Source organism: Hibiscus syriacus, unplaced genomic scaffold (genome assembly GCF_006381635.1).
Source record: "Hibiscus syriacus cultivar Baekdansim isolate YM2019G1 unplaced genomic scaffold, ASM638163v2 tig00111402_pilon, whole genome shotgun sequence".
Classification (NCBI taxonomy): domain Eukaryota; kingdom Viridiplantae; phylum Streptophyta; class Magnoliopsida; order Malvales; family Malvaceae; genus Hibiscus; species Hibiscus syriacus.
This window is the reverse complement of record NW_024063082.1, coordinates 628,419-648,903: the sequence shown is the minus strand read 5'-3', so window position 1 is coordinate 648,903 and position 20,485 is coordinate 628,419. Positions and strand designations below refer to the sequence as shown.

At 36.1% G+C, this 20,485-nt stretch overlaps 1 protein-coding gene and 2 pseudogenes across 1 annotated transcript; 2 read left to right on the top strand and 1 right to left on the bottom strand.

Annotated features, from left to right (window-relative positions):
* The first annotated feature begins 417 nt into the window (after nucleotides 1-417).
* Nucleotides 418-2,176, top strand: LOC120162485 (annotated as a pseudogene).
* Nucleotides 2,177-12,904: 10,728 nt separating this feature from the next.
* Nucleotides 12,905-15,633, top strand: LOC120162478 (probable LRR receptor-like serine/threonine-protein kinase At2g24230). Its single transcript, XM_039172621.1, has one exon. It carries the CDS (start codon nucleotides 13,003-13,005, stop codon nucleotides 15,463-15,465), a length of 2,463 nt encoding a protein of 820 aa, XP_039028552.1. The 5' UTR covers nucleotides 12,905-13,002; the 3' UTR covers nucleotides 15,466-15,633.
* Nucleotides 15,634-16,001: 368 nt separating this feature from the next.
* LOC120162482 lies at nucleotides 16,002-19,214 on the bottom strand (annotated as a pseudogene).
* Nucleotides 19,215-20,485: the final 1,271 nt, after the last annotated feature.

Genomic DNA, 20,485 nt, shown 5'->3' with positions numbered 1-20,485 from the left:
AAAGTTAAAAGTTCGAATTCTAACATAATAAATGGAGAAAATTGAATTGAAAAGATCACCCATAATAGACCTTTAATATACTCAATTCGAATTAGACAATTAATACACCAAATATCATCGGTAGTTATAACAAAAGAAAATAGTTAATATAACTCATTTAACATCGTAATTTCCCATCATCTTTATCTCATCTGCTGCATTATTTTTGCAGGGGTCCATTTCTTCGCCTACTTTGTACACTCTTGCTTTGTCTGGGTTTTCTTTCTCGTTCTTTTTATCATTCTTTTCCATGAATTTTCTTTTCAAAGAAAAAGGAAAAAACTTGAAGAACATATTCCCATGGCTGCTTTTTAATTCAAAGAACCAACAATCGACCATTCTTTTCTGAACCAATAACGAGTAACGACCATTATATTCTCTTTCACTTTCAAAAGAAAATCATAGCATATAGGAGGTGAAATGGAAGCCTTCTTTGTTTCTTTATCCCTCTTTGCTTTTTAATAATCAACAGGTTACTATAAATCAGAAACAAGTAACCTGTTGATTTATCCCTTCTTGTTCTTGTTCTGAGAGACTATGGAAACAAGGGTTCTTGATGGTATAATCAACAGGTTACTTGAAGTTAAAGGGAAACCACGGAAGCAAGTCCAGCTTCCTGAATCCGAAATAAGACAGCTTTATCTTGTTTCATATCTTCTTGATGCAGCCCATTTTGTTAGTGCTTGAAGCTCCTATCAAGATCTGTGGTATTTGTTTCCCTTCATTTTAAAGTTCGATTCTTTTTGAAGTGAATTGCTTATTTGCTTCCAGTTTATGTGTTTGAACTTGGAAAAGTACTCGTTTTTGGTGTGTTTTGTCACTGAAAATGTTCTGAATTTGACGCCCCATGACCTGTTTGTTGAAGTTGCTGACTGATATGTTAAAAAACACATGTTGATCTTTTAAATCCAAATTTGAGATTTTGTGATGAAGATTTGAATGCATTTAAATCTTCTGCAATGTGTGAGCTTCTCAGTTCTTTGTTTAAGTTTCGAAATCTTGAAATTTGACGTTTAAAACTTCGGTCTGGTCCTATACCGGATGAGGCTGCATGATGAACCAATTGAACTAAGTCTTAAAATGGTGGCTGCAGGAGACATTCATGGCCAGTACTCAGATCTCCTGAGGCTTTTTTGAAAACGGCGGCTTCCCTCCGCGTGCCAATTACTTATTCTTGGGGGATTACGTTCGGGAAAAGCAAAGCCTCGAAACCAAATGCCTTCTCCTCTCATACAATCAAGTATCCCGAGAACTTCTTCCTTCTTCGGGGCAACCACAAATGCGCGTCGGTGAACCATATCTACGGTTTCTATGATGAGTGCAAACGAAGGTTCAACGTCCGGCTATGGAAAGTGTTCACCGATTGTTTCAACTGCTTACCTGTTGCAGCCCTTATCGAAGAAAAAATATACTGCATGCACGGCGGACTTTTGCTGGAGCTCCGCAATTTAGACCATATTTGAAAGTTGAAATGGCCTATGGATGTCCCCGAATCTGGCTCACCATGTGATCTCCTATGGTCTGATCCTAGTAAAGACATTCAACGCTGGGGGCCTAATGATAGGGGAGTTTCATATATATTTGGTGCTGATAGGGTGATTGATTGTCTCAAGAGGCTTGATCTTGATCTAATATGCCATCCACACCAGGTTCATACGCAGTTTTCATCGAATCATTTGGTACAAAATGGTTATAGTCTCGGCCTCGGGTTCTTTTATGTCATTAAAATCGAATCTATACGTTTGCTTTCAGGTCATCAAAGATGGATATGAGTTCTTCGCCGATTGGCAACTTGTTACCGTATTTTCAGCACCGAATTACTGTGGAGAGTTCGACAATGCTGCAGCCGTGATGAGTGTGGATGAAACATTAATGTGTTCATTCCGAATACTAAAGCCCGCAGATAAGAAACCGAAATTCGGGTTCGGGACATCGACTTCGATTAAGTCTCCTACACCTCCATCTAGAATCAGGGTACATTCAAAAATCTTTTCTGCCACATATCCGTATTCGAAATCAATAGTTCTCTCACTTTGTGCTTGATTTTTTGTTGTCTTGCCAGTCACTTCTTGGAGCAAAAGTATAATATGAGGCTGCCATTGATCAAAGGGAAGATTTCACCAAGTAAAAGCCTTTGTTGTATGCTAGTGAGAATATAATCCTCCTCTCCCTCTTATTTTCATCTTTGTATTTAAGCTCATTTTCTGCATTTTTTCTGGTTATTCCGACTAATATCGGATACGAAAATGTATCCGTCGCGAATTTTTTATCTGAATATATATCGAATACATGAACTCGTGAAATTAATTTGATTATTTCTCGATTTGTATTTTGAATCATAATTTGACACATATTGTCATCATTGTGTCCAGGGATAGAGCCAGAACCTAATCTTAAAAGAAATCAAATCTTTTTAACGGCTTTAAATTTTATTTTTATTATTTATTTAGTTTAAAAATATAAATAATAACACCAAATATGCATGTTAATTCTATCATTTCTATGAAATAAAAAAAGAGTAGAAAATTAAAAAAATTTAAAGTAAATAATAAAAAACTAAATGATTTTAAAAGGTCAAAATACATCGACGAGTGATATTATACTAAATATACTAAAATTAAATATAAGATCAAACAACTTTAATTAATAAATATAATATTACTTAATTGTTTACCTTTAAAAATTTACACTCAATTATTGTAAAAAAAAATTACACTCAATTGAATTTGAACCACTTCAATAAATCTATGACAATCGTAGTAGAAGGGGTTTACTTTTGTTACGGAGATGATGATTCTATTATAATATTTTATGATGAAAGAATGAAGATTTTACAGCTTATTATATTCTGTTTGAGAAAGATAAAATCTCTGTAATTTTTTAAGGTTTAGTACTTAAACTATTATTTTTGTTCTGTTTAGGTACCATAACTTTATTTTTTTCAAAACCATATCTAATGTTTAGTTTAAATTTCATTTTGGTACCCCATGGTAAAAAACTTAATGGAAATATTAATGTGTCACCATAAGATAATATCATGTTATCATTAAAAATAAAAATAAAAAAGTCATGTCCAGGTACTATATTAAAATTTAAACTAAAAGTTATGTATGGTTTAAAAAATAAAGTTAGGTACCAAAATAGAATAAAAATAATAATTTAGATACTAAACTTATAGTTTATCAAATTTTATAAAAATTAAAATTTATAAATCACAACAGGAGTCGGGCCCCAATGGCCCTCCGTCCCTGTATGATAAATATAATATATGTTAATTGAGTTCTTATTCAATTTGACTTATGAACACTTTTACTTTTGAGGTCGTAAATTATAATTTTTTATAATATAAATAATATGTGATTTATTAATCGATTAATCCCTACTCAATCGTATAAAAACTCTTGAAATTTATTTATTTTATACATGAATGATTTATTGCATTAAATGAATTGATAGTTGATGAGAAGAAATGATAATAAAAGAGATGATAAAATAATTAAATTTCTAATTTCCCCCATTGCTTTTGATTTTTATGTCAAAAGCCCGAAAGAATTGGTCGGTTCTTGAAGATTTATTTGATCCTATTGTTATTTTCATTTGCGCAAATCTTATAAAATCTCCAATGAGCAACACTTAATCAAGCATTAATCTTTTGTTGAGCATGGAAAATGTGCATGAAAATCGAAGTAATTGACGACTCTAGCTTTGCGTCGTGGGGAACGGAAAATGAGAAGGATTAGGCCGTCACGATGGACCAATTTCATCATGCAATTCATGCTTTTAAATTTGGAGCATCAGAAAGTAACGAAATTTATTAATATCGTTGAATTGTGTTATAAAATTAATATGAATAAGATACATATTTCGTTTATCTTTTATTTAAAATTTTAATTTAATTTCTAATGAAATCAGGATTCGATGTAACTACTGTATTACTTATTGGTAATGTAAAGTGAATAATCTTTTATTAATTGAATATTTTGTTTTTACGAATGCGTAAATATTTTTTCATATTTTAATGATTAATTAAAATTAAAATATATACGTTCAAATAGCATGTATCTAAAGATAAATGTGAGATTTTTTATGTCAGATGTATGTACTTTTATAAAATTATATTAAGAATTTTAGAAGTATGAAATTAAATCATTAATATTATATAAAATTATATAAAAATTTAAAAAATATTATTATTATAAATATACGTCGGTCCATCCTCGCACGTGTCTATGTTTGGAAGTGTATATTCTCTTTTTGGAGAAATTTAATTACACAATAAACATATTTTACTTTTATGATACTTTACTCGTGTTTAAGAAAAACGATCGTCGTCTACGCAAAGCAACGCGTATCTGTCAAAAATGTTGCCGGCCAGATAAAGGAAATACATACGCATACACTCAACACATTTTAGTAAACTAATGTAACCACAATTCACATTCAAAAAATAAGAAAGAATGGGTATCAGTCAATATTACATTAAAGGATGTAGTTTCCTCTTGTTTACCAATATTACATCTTTTTAATGCCTCTTTTCTCCCTTTACCAAGTATCTGTCATTTGAAGTGGGACAGCCTTCTTCTCAAAGGAATTAATCATCGAATGGGTATAATTCCCTTAAGAAAGAATAAGTCATGCAAGCTGTTGCAGTTCCAGATAGACCATATCCAGCAGAGAGTGCTGAGTACAGAAAACAGTTAGCTGAAGACTATGGATTCAGGCAAATTGGAGAACCACTTCCTGATAATGTTACATTAAAGGATGTTATAGACACCCTTCCAAGGTAGGTATTTTTTTATGGTTTCGTCATGCATCTAACTTGCTCAAATTATTTCAATCCAAAGCATAATGTTTTTCCATTTTGGACATACTGCTGAGTGAACTTTTGGGTCATATGATTTTTTGTATGAGCAAGATTGTATAATGAGCCACTTTAATTAAAGAATTGTGCCCTTTCATGGTTAATATAATAAAACAATTTTGCATTATAGCAGATCAGGTTGTTCAAGGACATTTTACTTATGACTTATTCTGATACTTTGAACTGACGGGGGGGGGGGGGGAATTAAGCATGAATACTTTTGGTCTTTTTTCCCAAGTAATGAACTTGAATGTGTATATGCTATTACTTGACTAACAAATCTCTTTATCGATTTCCTCTCTCTTGTTCCCCTTAATTTTCTTTTAAGGTGTTCGAGATTGATGACGTGAAAGCATGGACTTCAGTTCTAATATCTCTCACTTCCTATGCATTGGGGATCTTCATGATTTCAAAAGCCCCGTGGTATCTACTTCCTTTGGCTTGGGCATGGGAACAGCAATAACTGGGGTACATTTCTTTACAGTCTCTTCATTTCCATATTACCCTGTATTTTTTAGAAAAGCAAATCCAGTACACATCTATGCTAACTTCTTTAATGTTTTCTTTTTCCCCTGCCATTTCTCTAGTTCTTTGTTATAGGCCATGATTGTGCTCACAAAGCATTTTCGAAAAAAAAATTAGTGGAAGACATTGTGGGAACTCTGGCCTTTCTGCCGCTAAAATACCCATATGAGTGTTGAAAATTCAAAGCAACCGGTTGGTGGAGCAAAATTCAAGGCAGTCAGTTGGTGAAGCATGATTTTGTTGAATATGGGAAGCTGTAAATTGTTGAAAATTTGAATCAACATGGGTGGCTAAAATTGGTCCAAATTAGGCAGCCATTTTAGTTGAAAATTGTGAAGGAATAATTGCAATTTAGTCCCTACACATTTTAGGATATTTACAAGATCAGTCATTTAGCTTCAACTATAAATACCCTAACCCATTTAGCTTCAAAATTATCCCCAAAATCATTTATTTCTCCCAATACGAGTTTAGAGAGTTCTCTTGTGAGTAGTAAGTGTTTTGTAAACACATGTAAATTTTCTCTCTTTAGTAAAAGATCTGCAGCAGTCCGGAGACGTAAGCAAAATTGGTTGAACTCCGTTATCAATTTAGGGTATTATTTTTTCGCTTTTATTTCGCATTCTCACTAATCTGATTATATGAAAATTACTCGGTTATTTCCCAACAACTGGTATCATGAACTTTTGGTTGTGAATTTTGTCAATTTTTCTTCGAGGTTACTATTCATATGAATAGTGAATTTTGTGAATAGTAAAATTTGGTCGGCGATATGAATTTGTCGACGGAGGTGTTCTAATACACGGTGGTTCACAGAAATTGTCAGAAACGATCCAAACAAAGCCAGATTCGAGTGGGAGCGATGGCGCAAACGAAGGGAATGTGAAAATTGAGAAGTTGAATGGTGCGCTCAAGACCTTCTTGGAAGGACTTAGACCAGGGGCAATGCTCGGGAGAGAGCAAGGTGATGCCCAGAGACTTTCGGAGGCCATAACTATAGCCGGAAAGCTGACTGAGCTTGCAGGAGTCAAGCCAAGTAGCAATGTATCGTCCAGGCCCATGCCCAGGGATAGTGGCGACAATGGGGGAGACCGGGAAAAGGTGCAGCAGGGAGATGATAGAGGAAGCTCTTCGAATGGCCAATGTGAGCCATCGACAGTTAATAGCCTAGGAAAGTCATCGGGAAAGAATGGCCAATGTCGTCGGCGATATGAATTTATCGACGAATGTGTTCTAATACACGGTGGTTCACAGAAATTGTCAGAAATGATTCAAACAAAGCCAGATTCGAGTGGGAGAGATGGCGCAGACGAAGGGAATGTGAAAATTGAGAAGTTGAATGCTGCGCTCAAGACCTTCTTGGAAGGACTTAAACCAGGGCCAATGCTCGGGAGAGAGCAAGGTGATGCCCAGAGACTTTCGGAGGCCATAGTTGTAGCTGGAAAGCTGACTGAGCTTGCAGGAGTCAAGCCAAGTAGCAATGTGTCATCCAGGCCCATGCCCAGGGATAGTGGCAACAGTGGGGGAGACCGGGAAAATGTGCAGCGGGGAGATGGTAGAGGAAGCTATTCGAATGGCCAATGTGAGCAATCGACTGTTAATAGCCTAGGAAAGTCATCGGGAAAGAATGGCAAGGCTAAGTCCGGTGCGAAGAAGAAGGTGAGCAAAGAAAAGTTAAAGTGATACTTCTGTGATGGTCCTCATTTGATTAGAGGATGTCCCGAGAAGTGTCGCCTTATAACCATCATGAAGAGGATGAGAGAAGGAGAAGTAGCGGAAATTGGCGCGGTCACAAGTGTTAAAGCTACCAAGCCAGGGAAAAGACTTGGTTTGATTGAGGGGATCAATGTGGCCAAGCAAAGATCGAGACGAGGCAAGGCCATTGAAGTTGAAGCAGCCGAACCCGGAAGAAAACGTGATGAGACTGTATGTGTTAAAGTAGTTGAGCACAAGAAAGAACCCGATGCGATAGCAAGAGATAAAGCTGTCAAGCCGATGGTGCAAAGTGAGCAAGTCTGCTCACAGTATGCCTGAATGGAGGCGTGGTCCAAGTTGAGGCGTCTCAGGCATAAAGGGACACTTAAGGAGTATGTGAGCCGATTCAGAAGACTCATGCTCAAAGTCCCGAGTTTGACTGAAGAAGATGGGTTCTTCACCTTCATGTTCGGATTAAAGCTGTGGGCAAAGAGAGTGTTGGAGAGAAGGGAAGTCAAGGAGCTGTCTAAAGCCTTGACAACCGCTGAGTCCATCAAAGAATTTGGAGTCAAGAAAAACAATACTTCCAAAACAAAGCCGAAAGCCGAGGGTAGTGGCAAGCGAATCCATGATGAAGGCAAGTCAAAGGATGAGGAATGTTGTTCCTCGATTGGCAGAGAATGTCCACTTAATGATGAACCAGATGGTGAGTCTGGGGAAGATGTTTGTAGTTTTGGCACAAGTTAGAGTGTCAAAGATGCTAAGCCGAGGGTAAGAGTCGAGCAAACGAGGGGGTGCAAACTTAAGATGCCAGAAGTGTTGCAAGACTACCCGAGGGGAGCCGAGTCATCCTATGTGATGGATGAGCCCAGGATCGATTTGTCCAGAGAGGAGGACGAACCCAGGATCGAGGGGGCGTTGAGAGTTGGCTCAATAAGGTTCATTTCTGCCAAGGCGAGTAGAAGTCAAGTGCAATAAGAGTTGTCCGTGTCCAAGGAGTTTGCCGAGCATGTTTGTATAGAGAACATGGCTTCAGAGACCATCTTAAGAGAAGGGTTGAAGCAAGGTCTTGCCGAGGATGTTCAAGTGAGGAACAATCCTTCAAAGACTAGTGGACAAGATTCGAAGGGAGCCAAGATGTTAAGGGACAAGGCAACCATGGATAAACTACTCATTTGAAAGGTGGAAAGTGCGCTCCAACCTTCGTGTTATAAGGAAGGAGGCAAGAAGAGGCATCGGACTTTGCCATGAGAAAGTGTCGATGCATGATGGCGCAAAGAACTCCAATGAGAAGGGTTCAATGCGATGAGTGTCAGACTTCAGGGAGTAAGAAGGTCTGACGCAGATTTAGAGTAACAAGAGCATAAATGTTACTTCATTGATCTAGGTGTGAAGACAGATTAAAATCAGTCTTCAAGTGGGAGATTGTTGAAAATTCAAAGCAGCCGGTTGGTGGAGCAAAATTCAAAGCAGCCGGTTAGTGAAGCATGATTTTGTTGAATATGGGAAGCTGTAAATTGTTGAAAAACTGAATCAACATGGGCGGCTAAAATTGGTCCAAATTAGGCATCCATTTTAGTTGAAAATTATAAAGGGATAATTGCAATTTAGTCCCTGCATATTTTAAGATATTTACAAGATTAGTCTTTTAACTTCAACTATAAATACCCTAATTCATTTAGCTTCAAAATTATCCCAAAAATCATTTCTCTCCCAATACTAAAGAGTTTAGAGAGTTCTCTTGTGAGTAGTGAGTGTTTTGTAAACACTTTTAAATTTTCTCTAGTAAAAGATCTGCAGCAGTCTCTTTAGGGCAATTTCGAGTATTATTTTTTCGCTTTTATTTCGCATTCTCAGTAATCTGGTTATAGGAAAATTACTCGGTTATTTCCCAACAATGAGCCATGGCGGTTTAAGCATTACAGGAATCATGCAAAGACAAAAATGTACATGCGGTATTTTATTGTTTATTATTATTTCTTAGTATCACTCTTGTAGTAAAGGTATTCAACGTCATTACTCAGAATACCTTAATGACACATGAGAATCTAGAAACACTCACATCAGCAGCATGTTAATTTTTTTTCCTTTTAACGTTCCACGTTAGGTGAATAGCTCCTTCCTGTCATGTTACACTTTTACATCCCACTTGAATTTCTACCCAAGTTGTTTGATATTGTTTCTTTAGGGCAGCTACTTTGGATTTCATTTCAGCAACCACAACTTTCAAGATCTTTTTCTCTTTCACACACTTCTTTTGTCAGTAATTTTTACTTAAATTTTTTTTGTTCTTTATTAATATCTGTAGGCTACAAGAAGATACTTCTTTTGGCAATTTTGTTTGGTTATGGTCCATTTCGGTCTTGGATGTCCATAGCTCTCTGGTATGGATGTAAAATAGTTGGTTTATTTCATTTCTGGACTCAAGTGTCCACACTTTTCTTTAACGAGTTAGCACATTTCACTTCCACTCTCTCCCCTTCTTTGTTTGACTCAAATGATACATGTTTAATGCATAGGTTGATATGGCACTTTGACGTGAACAAGTTCAGACCGAATGAAGTCAAAAGAGTGAAGATCAGTTTGGCTTGTGTGTTTGCATTTATGGATACTGGATGGCCATTGATCATATATTCGACAGGAATTATGGGATGGATCAAGTTTTGGCTAACGCCATGGTTAGGCTATCACTTTTGGGTAATGCCACTTCCTTTTCTTGTATAGTCGTTTGGTTATATTTTATGAGTTCAAACATCTTTAACAGGTCTTACTTCTTTAGCCATCCCTACCCTTAGTGGGTCCCGAGGAGCGCTTCGGGGGGAAGGGCACGATCGTAGATTATGCAGGACGTAGAGCGCTTACTGTTACTTACCTCCCGGCACTGGCCATTCCACGGCAGTGCTGTCCGGGGTGCCGGAAGATAAGTCACGGTAAGTGCTCTACACCCTGCACGATCTTCGACCGTGCCCTCCCTCTTTGAGGTGCTCCGGGCACATTCCACAAAATCAACCGACTGGGCAATCAGGATTCAGGAAATCCTCAACAACTATCTTTTTACATTTTATTTCAAAGAGTAGATTTATCATAGATTACCCTCGTTGGTAAATATATTACCCTTCTGCTCTTCTGTCGATTTATTTGATCCATCATCAACATGCTGTCTTTTTATCCGATTCCATGTCCTTGATGCTTGGAAAAATGCCGAACTTCATATACTTGACAGGATTGAGATCCTCTGCCATGATATCAATGTCCACATTCCGCATCATATTTCTTCAAGGATACCAAGTTATAATCTACGAACAGCCCATAAGTCTATTCAAGAGAATTGGGGACCGGTATAAAACAGTATTTTGATTTTTCTTAGTTCATCAACTGTTATTACTGGCGAATTTTTTTCTTTAACATGGAAGTGAGTTGTATGCCAAATAAAATAATACAAATAATACACTTTTTAGTGGAACAACATTATGTTCATTGACGAAATTTCTCTCTCAATTCTGATGTGTGTTAACTAACTTTGCTTGTTTGTGTTCGAGACAGTACCTGAACGAGGCTACATGGATTTGGCGTTTGATGAAGACGATAATGACAGTGTGCCATGTTTACAACAAGGAGCAAAATTACATTGGTTTCGATGAACTTGCACCCGGGGAAGCTTCTCCGATTACATTTCTGAAAAGAGTAATGCCTGATTATGCTTAGATCTTTTTCTTTCTTTCTTTTAACACCTTGGGGTCCATTGACTTTTAGGTTCTTCCTCATCTGTCAGCAGCCTTCACTTTCGGGTGAAATTAGGTAATATTATTCCAGTCTCAGAAAGTATTATTCAGTTGAATGGTGAATCATTCTTGAAAGTATTATAGTGCAAGTTTCCTGGAAAACTTTCTGTAGATTTTGACTGCCAATATTAGGCTCTTGAATATATATAACACTTTATAATGCTTGAATATATATGAAAGTTTTTCATATATTCGAAAGATCGTACTCTCGTTAACGTTTTTCAAATATATGTCGAATACCGATTCTTGTTGAAATGTGGAGAGTTGAAACAACTGAGTTCACAAAAGATGGTCTTTTATTGAGTGCTATTGATGATTGTTAAAAGAAACATTACACTATTATTAGCAGGCATTGTCATTCCTTTGGCATAATTGTTAGTTACAAGTGCCTCAAGCTTTAGTTTGCTTCATTCATACTTAAAAATTTTGGGTGCTAATATGGGGGTGGCAATAATCATTCCTCTCATCAATTAAATTAGGGTTTAGTTTTGGATTAAATTCGATCGTTTTAAAAATATGAAATAAATCCGAGTTTGAATTTTTGTATTTACAATTACTTTGAATTATAACCTTTCATTCCTGAAGAAAAAAAATACTCAATCTTTTTAAGTCGAACTCATTAAATCACTATTTTCATGATTGTGTTTCCTTTTTTTCATAAAAATGTTGAATAGAATGAGTGTATCATGTCTCACCCTTCAAAGGCAGAGTCGAATAAGACTGACAAGGTATATTAATCATATATCATAAAGGAAACAAGTGATATTGAAATTTAAAATCGATGATGTTGTATATTTTATCATACATATATTTTTCCTAATATAAATTAATAATCTTGTGACATAAATAAGACATTGTTATCATTTATATAAAAAAATCACCTTTTAATAAAACACAAAATTAATCTAAAAAAATAGTAAACAAAACCCAAATTGTCTATAAAAAAAGGGTCAACTTTATCCATATCCTTCAATTTTGAACAAAATTCAATCAAAAATAAAAAATAACAATAAAAATAATCGATGAATAAAACATTTTTATATTGGTCCCAAGTTTCTTTAAAAATTTAGTAAACATAGCCATGGTTTGAAGAACAACTTTGGTGCTGCCATGAGCATGACAAAGCAAAACGTTAATGTATGGACATAACTTAATATATAGTATAATTTACATATATTTTTTTAACTCATATTCTTGGATTATCGTAAATGATTAAGATCCAAAAGCAATGGTAATGATTATAATGGCGGTCACTACCATAATGAAATACACAATTTGCTCGAAAATTAATAATCGAAACTGTATAATAAATAGGATTAGATAATGCATTGATTTATTTTATTTAATCATCCTAATTGTATACACCGATCCGATGTTTTAATGATGAGAGAAAACACTTGGAGGACTCCATTAATCTTTTTGTACAAGTTTTGGGTAGAGTAATTTAGGTTCATAATTTGCCATGATAACCCAAATCTGGCACTTAAAAGTTATTATTTTTTTTTCTCTTTAGTATTAGGAATTTTCTGATTGAGTTTTAATTCCATTGTTCTTGTTTTACAGTAATTTGAAGGTTTTTGAATCTATAAATACAAAAATTGTAACAACTAACTGTTTGTACTATGTATTAGCAAGAAAGAGATTATTAAGAGTTCAATGATTAATCACCCACTAAAAGATCCTTGATAAATAACACCATCCCAAATTATATTTTGTAATATGTTTGTAAGAAATATTTCTTTGAAGCTTAAAGTTTCTGACAGTTCCAAACTGCCATATTTTCCTTCCCAATAGTCCCTTTGTCTCTGTTTTTTCTCTTTTAAAAACATGTTCTTGAGTTCTAAAACAAAAGTGATTCACTTACATTGAGTTCTAAGCTTAAAGTGATTCACTTTCTCTGGAGAGACACCCAAAGCTTAATTCCCCCCCCCCCCGAATAGCTTTGTTCATTTTGTTGATTTCTCACAGGATTTTCTGGCCATCCATAACTAGCTTTAATGGACATTGCAGAATTTGGACAAGTGTTTGCATGTTGACTATAAACTAGTTTCGTGGTTTGTTGCTGGTGGTGATTTGAATCTTTAAACCTTTTTGGCTGAAATGGGGTTTGGTTTCTTTAGTTCCTTGCTAATTTTGTCACTCTTGTTCAAGCATTTTACCTGTCAACTGCCCAACACAGATAATTTCTATGTCTCTGATTTCTTGAAGAAGATGAGCTCAAACTCTTCTTCCATGTCCTGCAACTCTTCTTCTGCTGCTTGTTCATGGAAAGGGGTACAATGTGATGCCAAGAGGGAGAATGTTATTGCTTTAAAGGCTTCTAGTTTAGGCCTAACTGGTTTGATGCCTGATTCCACCATTGGAAAGCTAAATAAGCTTCAATCCTTGGATCTTAGCAATAACAAAATCACAGCTTTGCCTTCGGATTTGTGGAGCTTAGGCTCACTCAAGATCCTTAATCTCTCCTCTAATCGGATTTCGGGCTCTCTCCCGAACAACATCGGTAACTTCGGAATGCTTGAAGTTGTTGATCTCTCTGACAACAATTTCTCTGGGGAAATGCCAACAGCTATAAGCTCCCTACTTAGTTTGCAAACTCTTAAGCTAGCTGGAAATGGATTTGAAGGGAGCATTCCAACAGGTATTCTAAGTTGCCGGTCTTTGGTCTCGCTAGATCTCTCCTCGAATCATCTTAACGGTTCCTTGCCGGACGGTTTTGCTGCAGCGTTTCCTAAGCTAAGAACTTTGAATATTGCCAGGAATGAGATTTATGGCAATAGTACAGAATTTGCAGCAATGAAGTCTCTTACAAGCCTGAACATTTCAGGGAACTTGTTTCAAGGCCGCATTTCTCAGGTACAATTAAAGTGGTCTCATTTGGTTTATCTAGACTTGTCTGAAAACCAGCTTAGTGGTGAAATTTTCATGAATCTGAGTCAAGCTCTTAATCTTAGGCACCTTAATCTTGCATATAATCAATTTTCTAGACAGAAGTTCCCGAAAACCGGAATCCTGTCGAGTTTAGAGTATCTCAATTTGTCTAAAACCAATCTCATTGGCCATATTCCTAGTGAAATTTCACAGATGAGTTGTTTACAAACACTTGATGTTTCGTCAAACCATCTTCATGGCCGAATCCCATCATTAATTCCCAAAAGCCTCGAAATACTTGATGTCTCGAACAATGATTTGAGAGGAGAAATTCCGGTTTCTGTCTTGGAAAAGCTCCAATTGATGAAGAGATACAACTTCTCTTACAACAACTTGACCCTTTGTGCCTCTGGGATCTCTCTTGACAACTTTGAAACAGCCTTTTATGGCTCTTTAAACAGTTGTCCGATTGCTACAAATCCTGTCCTCTTCAAAAGAAGAGCCGACATACACAGAGTTTTCACTTTTAACATTGCCTTAGCTTTGACCCTCACCATGGTCTGCTTGCTTGCTGCTTTGCTATTCATAGCCTTCAATTGCAGAAAGAAATCGAGAATATGGCTAGCTAAGGAACCTTCATATAAAGAAGAACAAAACATGTCGGGCACCTTTTCTTTCCAAACCGATTCGACCACATGGGTGGCTGATGTTAAACAGGCAACATCTGTCCCTGTAATGATGTTTGAGAAACCATTGTTGAATCTCACATTTGCAGACCTCTTGTCTGCAACTTCAAATTTCAGTATCGGCGCCCTAGTATCGGAAGGGAAATTCGGGCCTGCTTATAGAGGATTTCTGCCTGGTGGAATCCATGTATCTATCAAAGTCTTGGTTCATGGATCAACATTGACAGACCACGAAGTTGCAAGAGAGCTCGAGTATCTTGGTCGAATCAAACACCCGAATCTTGTCCCATTAATTGGATATTGCTTGGCTGGGGATCAACGGATTGCCATTTATGATTACATGGAGAATGGCAGCTTGCAGGATTTGTTACATGACATGTCACTTGGTGAAGAAGACAACGGCGGGGTACAAAATGTTGGGTCTGAAGAAGGGCTATCAAAATTAACAACCTGGGGATTTCGACACAAAATAGCCCTCGGCATTGCACGAGCGCTGGCATTTCTTCACCATGGCTGCTCACCTCCATTAATCCATAATGATATTAAAGCTAGCAGTGTTTATCTTGACTTCAAATTGGATCCTAGATTGTCAGATTGTGGGTTGGCCAAAGTTTCCGGAACCGGTTTAGAGGATGAAATTGGTGGCAGGTCACCTGGATATGTACCACCAGAGTTTTCTCAGCTGGAATCCGACACCACAACACCGAAATCAGATGTATATTGTTTTGGTGTTGTTCTGTTTGAGCTAATCACAGGTAAAAAGCCGATCGGAGATGATTATCCTGATGAACAAGAAGCAAACTTAGTTACTTGGGTTAGAGGATTGTTGAGAGAAAATAAAGGTCCAAAAGCCATTGATCCTAAAATTCGAGATACAGCACCGGTCTACCAAATGGAGGAGGCTCTCAAGATCGCATATCTGTGTACGGCTGATCTTCCTACAAAGCGACCGAGCATGCAACAGATTGTTGGACTTCTCAAGGATATTGAACCTTCAGCCTTTTAGTTTTTTCACCTTATGCCACCATGGGAGTGTGAGGATGTTTTGTTAAACGTGTCTTGGACCCTTATATCTTTCACCTCCCCTTTAATTTATAATTTTATATACAAGAGTTGGATACTTGAAAATTGGAGATCATGTTGCTTTACATTTATACGGAGTAATTAATCAATCTGGAAGTTGTATGAAGTAATGGAGTCTTGACTTGTGTTCAATAACTTGAGCCGTTAGAACTTGAGTGAAGTCATTGATAAACAAACCCAACTTTGTTTTTTAGTTAAACTCGAGTGACTTATAAATATATGCGAATGTGAGTGTCACGTTTACAGTTTGGTGGAATTGGCTGAAAGTAGATGATTAAACGTTTAACCTTCTAAGTAGCTGGACGGCTAAACCTAACGGTGGCAGGTCCAGAGTTGGAACTTGAGTTTCTTACTACTTGAATTCGACTCGAAATTCCTATCTAGTTACCGAAGGATCAACGAATCTTATTTCTCTAATATAAAAAGATGATATCCAATTACTAAGCTCTTCAACTATACAAAAAAAAATGTACATCAAATTATAATACTTCCATTACAGACAAGGCCCCCCACCAACAGCACATTCACCAGTTAATTTTTTATTTACTTTTTCAGAAATCTACAAATTCACGATGCACAAGTATTCATGAAAATTTTATGCACAAAACTACTTCATTACCACCCAAAAGAGTAGCGAATCAGTCAATGTGGGTGAACGAACCACGAGAACCATCTGCCACCAGCCAACACCACTCGGAGGAGAAACTCAATTCATCAATAGCTATGGATAATTTAGACTCGGTCAATTTCACATTATTGTCGTTTTTCTTCTCTTCAGACATTTTTTATCCCATTTTCTTCTTTTCCTTCTGCTGCTGTTATACACTCTTGGAATCTGAAACAACCTGTGAGATGGCCGTTTGTTATTCCCGCCACTTGCATGAACGAGATGACCGTCGGCCCCACACTTCGAAAACCCCTTCTTACCAGATCTTTTCTTATGACATCGGCCTTTGGAGTTTTAACGGGAACTTGGCGAGGGTATCGAAATTATTAATTATGGGCTTGTGGTTCACAAAACTCCAAATATATTCATCAAATGACCCAAACTCGTCTATAACCTGCCATCATCAAAATCTACAAAAGTTAGTTGCAATGATAATCACTCATCATATCCATTATGAAGAGTGCAATTATGGTGCTTATATTGGTAACAAGGGCTAGTGGTTAATGATGGAAAGTGATTAAATCATATTAATGACTAGGTATTTACTAACTATTAAGCAAGCTTGCATCTAATTGATAGGAATAAATAATTAAGTTCCCTCATGAAATAAAATAAATATATATGATCAAGTTGGGTATTGCAGTCTTGTGGTTTGTCCCATATGATTCAAATTAATGCTTGGATTTAGACCATTTTTCAACTACTTTTCACCTAACCTCCTCAAATAATGATTCATAAGCACATCTATATTTGGCTAACAACTTGATAAAACAAGAGAGAACAATGTAAGTGGTCCCCTATTGGGTGTCTGTATCGGGAGATAAATGTGTAGTTAAAGGAAGCCAAATAGTATAGAAGATGGAAGAAGCGTGTTATATATTGCAAGATAACCATTAAATTATAGCTTTCACCACGGAAGAAGTGTGCTCTATATATGCTGCTTAGAAGTGATTTCGTGAGCAGCCAAGCACTACTTTTCAAGCCAACCGAGGTGAAAAATTGGTGAAAAGAATAATGAGAAACTACCTTAGATGCTTGACGTGCATTCTCAATAATATCCCGAAGCTTTAATTCTGATAACAAAGAACTTGCCAAGCTACCAGGTGCTATTAACTTCTTCTCATTCAACTTTGATACAGCGACTGGATCAAAATCCATGAAAATCTCCCTGCATAAAGATACACTTCCCCAATGAATCTGCTTATTCAATGAAGTAAGATGGAATTTCTGTGGGAACAGTACCTAAATATTTGCCTTTTGCTTAGTATAGTAGGCCATGTAAGATCAGATACTGCACCCGATAGTACAAGCAGCTCAAACAATTTCCTGTACATGGATAACGGTATTAAACTACTCTTTAAATGGAAAGTATTTTTATCAATAACCAGATGCAGCAATATTAACACCACGTACTTGTCATCATGTACAGGAACTCCCCATTCTTCATCATGGAAAGCAGCATAACTTGGATCTGGTCACAACAAACAAAAACAAGTCAGCCAGAAACATGAAATAAGAAAATCCAGAGCATCAAGGGAACCACAGTGGAATGCCTTAAATGGAACAGAAGTTCTTCCAAAAATTAGGGATGACTTAAAGATGAATCCCTAACAGATTGCAATAGTTCGATAGACAGTCACTTCGCTTTGAATATAATGCCTGAACATCTAAAAGTGTAACTAATTTGCATTCATGTTATTACTGCCATATGATGTGCTTGGTGATAACCAAGCAAAGCTTACAAATATTAAGTAAAGGGATTGTGCATGAAGTTAGAAAGATAAAATATAAGGCAACTTAACCTATTACTCGATTTAAATAATTAAAATTTTAAAGTATCAAGTTACAACCTTCATTGCAGACTATATCGACATAGTCAAACCAAACTTACTACAGCAATTCAGGACTGGAGAACTTGAAAAGCATAAAGTAGTAAATTACACAAAGAATTGCTTTGTTCTTAGTGCAGATTGAAGAACCACAAAAACCATATCCTATTCAGTGCCAGCAGCCGTGGCCAACCAAATAATTCTTCTCATAGTGACATTCAAAAGATATTTGCAGAGGAATTTGCTCTAACTTAATTCTTAGAAAAGCTTCTGCAGCTATTTCAACAATTGGTAGCAGTTAAGGAAAAATTAACACAATTTCTAATCAATCAAGACCAAACACTGAGAAACTGTAAAGACTCGACAACACACCTGTATTTGGTGTCACCCAGGCACATCTCTTTTTTGGATGTGAACCATCAGATGGCAAATCCAAACCGCCATCAGAAACAACGCTTCTCGGCTTTAATGTGTATGACTTCCTCCTACTTCCAACACTATTAGATCGAATTAACAGATCAGTAGAAGCTCGACTGTGAAACGAATCCGTGGAAGCATCTGATGAATAGGAAGCATTTAGTGATAAATTAGAATGTAATAATTGCTCATGGCGACGAAGCACTGAAGGAACACTAACAGAATGTGTTTTGGGAGAAAGTGAATTAACAGTAGATGATGGAAGGGCTTTCTTCTCCTCAGTTACAGTGACCTCAACAAGAGGCTTTTCAACCTTCCTCAAAGGCTTTGAAGCTGGTTTTCTTGCACTCAATGAACCCGCCTTGTTCCCCACAAGTCCCAGTATGCGCCGTTCCTCAGAATCAGCCACATTCATCGACCTCAATCTTGGTGCACCCGACATGGACTAAGAAATCTCAGAAAGAGACTAATTATCAAGATATCACGCTTTGCTAATCTCAAAACAATCCTAAGTCCTCAGTTAAGAGCTCTTTATTTCGATCCAATCCCCAACGTTGCCTATTCAACACTTAAAATGATCAAAACCTACTGACACAAAGCTCAAACCACTTCCAAAAAAAACTTCAACACCAACAATTGCATGGATTTTACACACATTCATCAAACAGCCCTTGAAAGCCCAGAAAATAGATCTCGGCTTTTCACCCTATAACCTCAAAATTACAATTCTACTAATCTCAGCTAATTCAAAATATCAAAAACCCACATAGCCCTCTCTCATTTTCCCTTATCCTCCAAAAGTCTTCAAACCCCAACTCGTTAACCTAAAAACCAAAACCCAAAAGTTTTTTTAAAAAATGTGATTAATTCTAAAAGAAGTGAAAGCTAAGTGTTTAAACTTTAAAAGTTCAAAATTAAAATGAAAGAAAAAAAATAGGGATCACATTGTATATCAATTCAAATAATTTAGCCTCGAAAAACATAGATTCCGTTCTGCATTGTGGAAAACGAGGGAGAGCGTTTTTGTTACCTCAAAAGAAAAAGTTCGTTCAGTATTTGTTTGCAAAACTGGGTCGTTTCGTTTCAGTCACTATCTTAAGCAAAAAAGCTGATACATTTGCTGCCAATTCCATTATTTATAGTTTACTCCTCTTTCATTTTCCCGAGAAAATTCTGATGGAAGCCATGAAGAGAAACCAAGAAAAAAAATTGAGTCGGTCTTTGAGAAATGAATTTTACTGTATAATTTAGAGATACATGTAAAGACCCGATGAGTGGAGAGCAGGGAACCTTTTGCAGTATTTTATCGAAGAGTGATGACTGGTTTACCACCTGCTATTCCCGGTTACTTTTGAGATTTTTCTGGGATAAATTATATTAAATTATTTTAATTTTATTTATTAATTTAGTTTTAATCTGAATAATGAGTCGTTAAATTTGAAGTATAATGTTACGACAGTTTAGTGTTAATATGGGCTGCTGTAAAAGTAATATATATATATATATATATATATATATATATATAATTACCTGATATTCTTCTTTAAAATTATAATTTTTTAATCCATTTTCGATTATCATCAAAAACTGTTATTCTCTTGTGTCTTTAACGATTATCTTAGACATAGATGAGCTCATTTTATTTTTTACCACTTTAATAAGTTTTGATTTTTTCAAAACACAAAAATACATTATTTTAAGGATTTGTAGATTCTCATATTTTAAGAGTTTAAGGTGTTTGTTTAAAATTTTGAGCGATGAGAAGAGTTTTTTTAAAAAAAATTGAACAACATATATCGAAATTACCCTATCAGATAATTGTCGAAAGAGATTAGAGTTTTGAAATGTCAAAATGTAAATGGAATTTCATTGAATTTGAGTGTGTTGTATGAAAAATCAATTTAAGACTAACAAAAATAAGTGAATTATGAATAATTTGATATTGGATTTGTTGTGAATAAAGATTGATGATGGGTGACGATTGGTCTCAACGGTAAATAGAGTTGATGATTTTTTGCAAAGAAAAAAAA

What these genes read in the sequence shown, in the direction of transcription:
- LOC120162478 (XM_039172621.1), top strand. Translation starts at nt 13,003, where the DNA reads ATGGGGTTTGGTTTCTTTAGTTCCTTGCTAATTTTGTCACTCTTGTTC.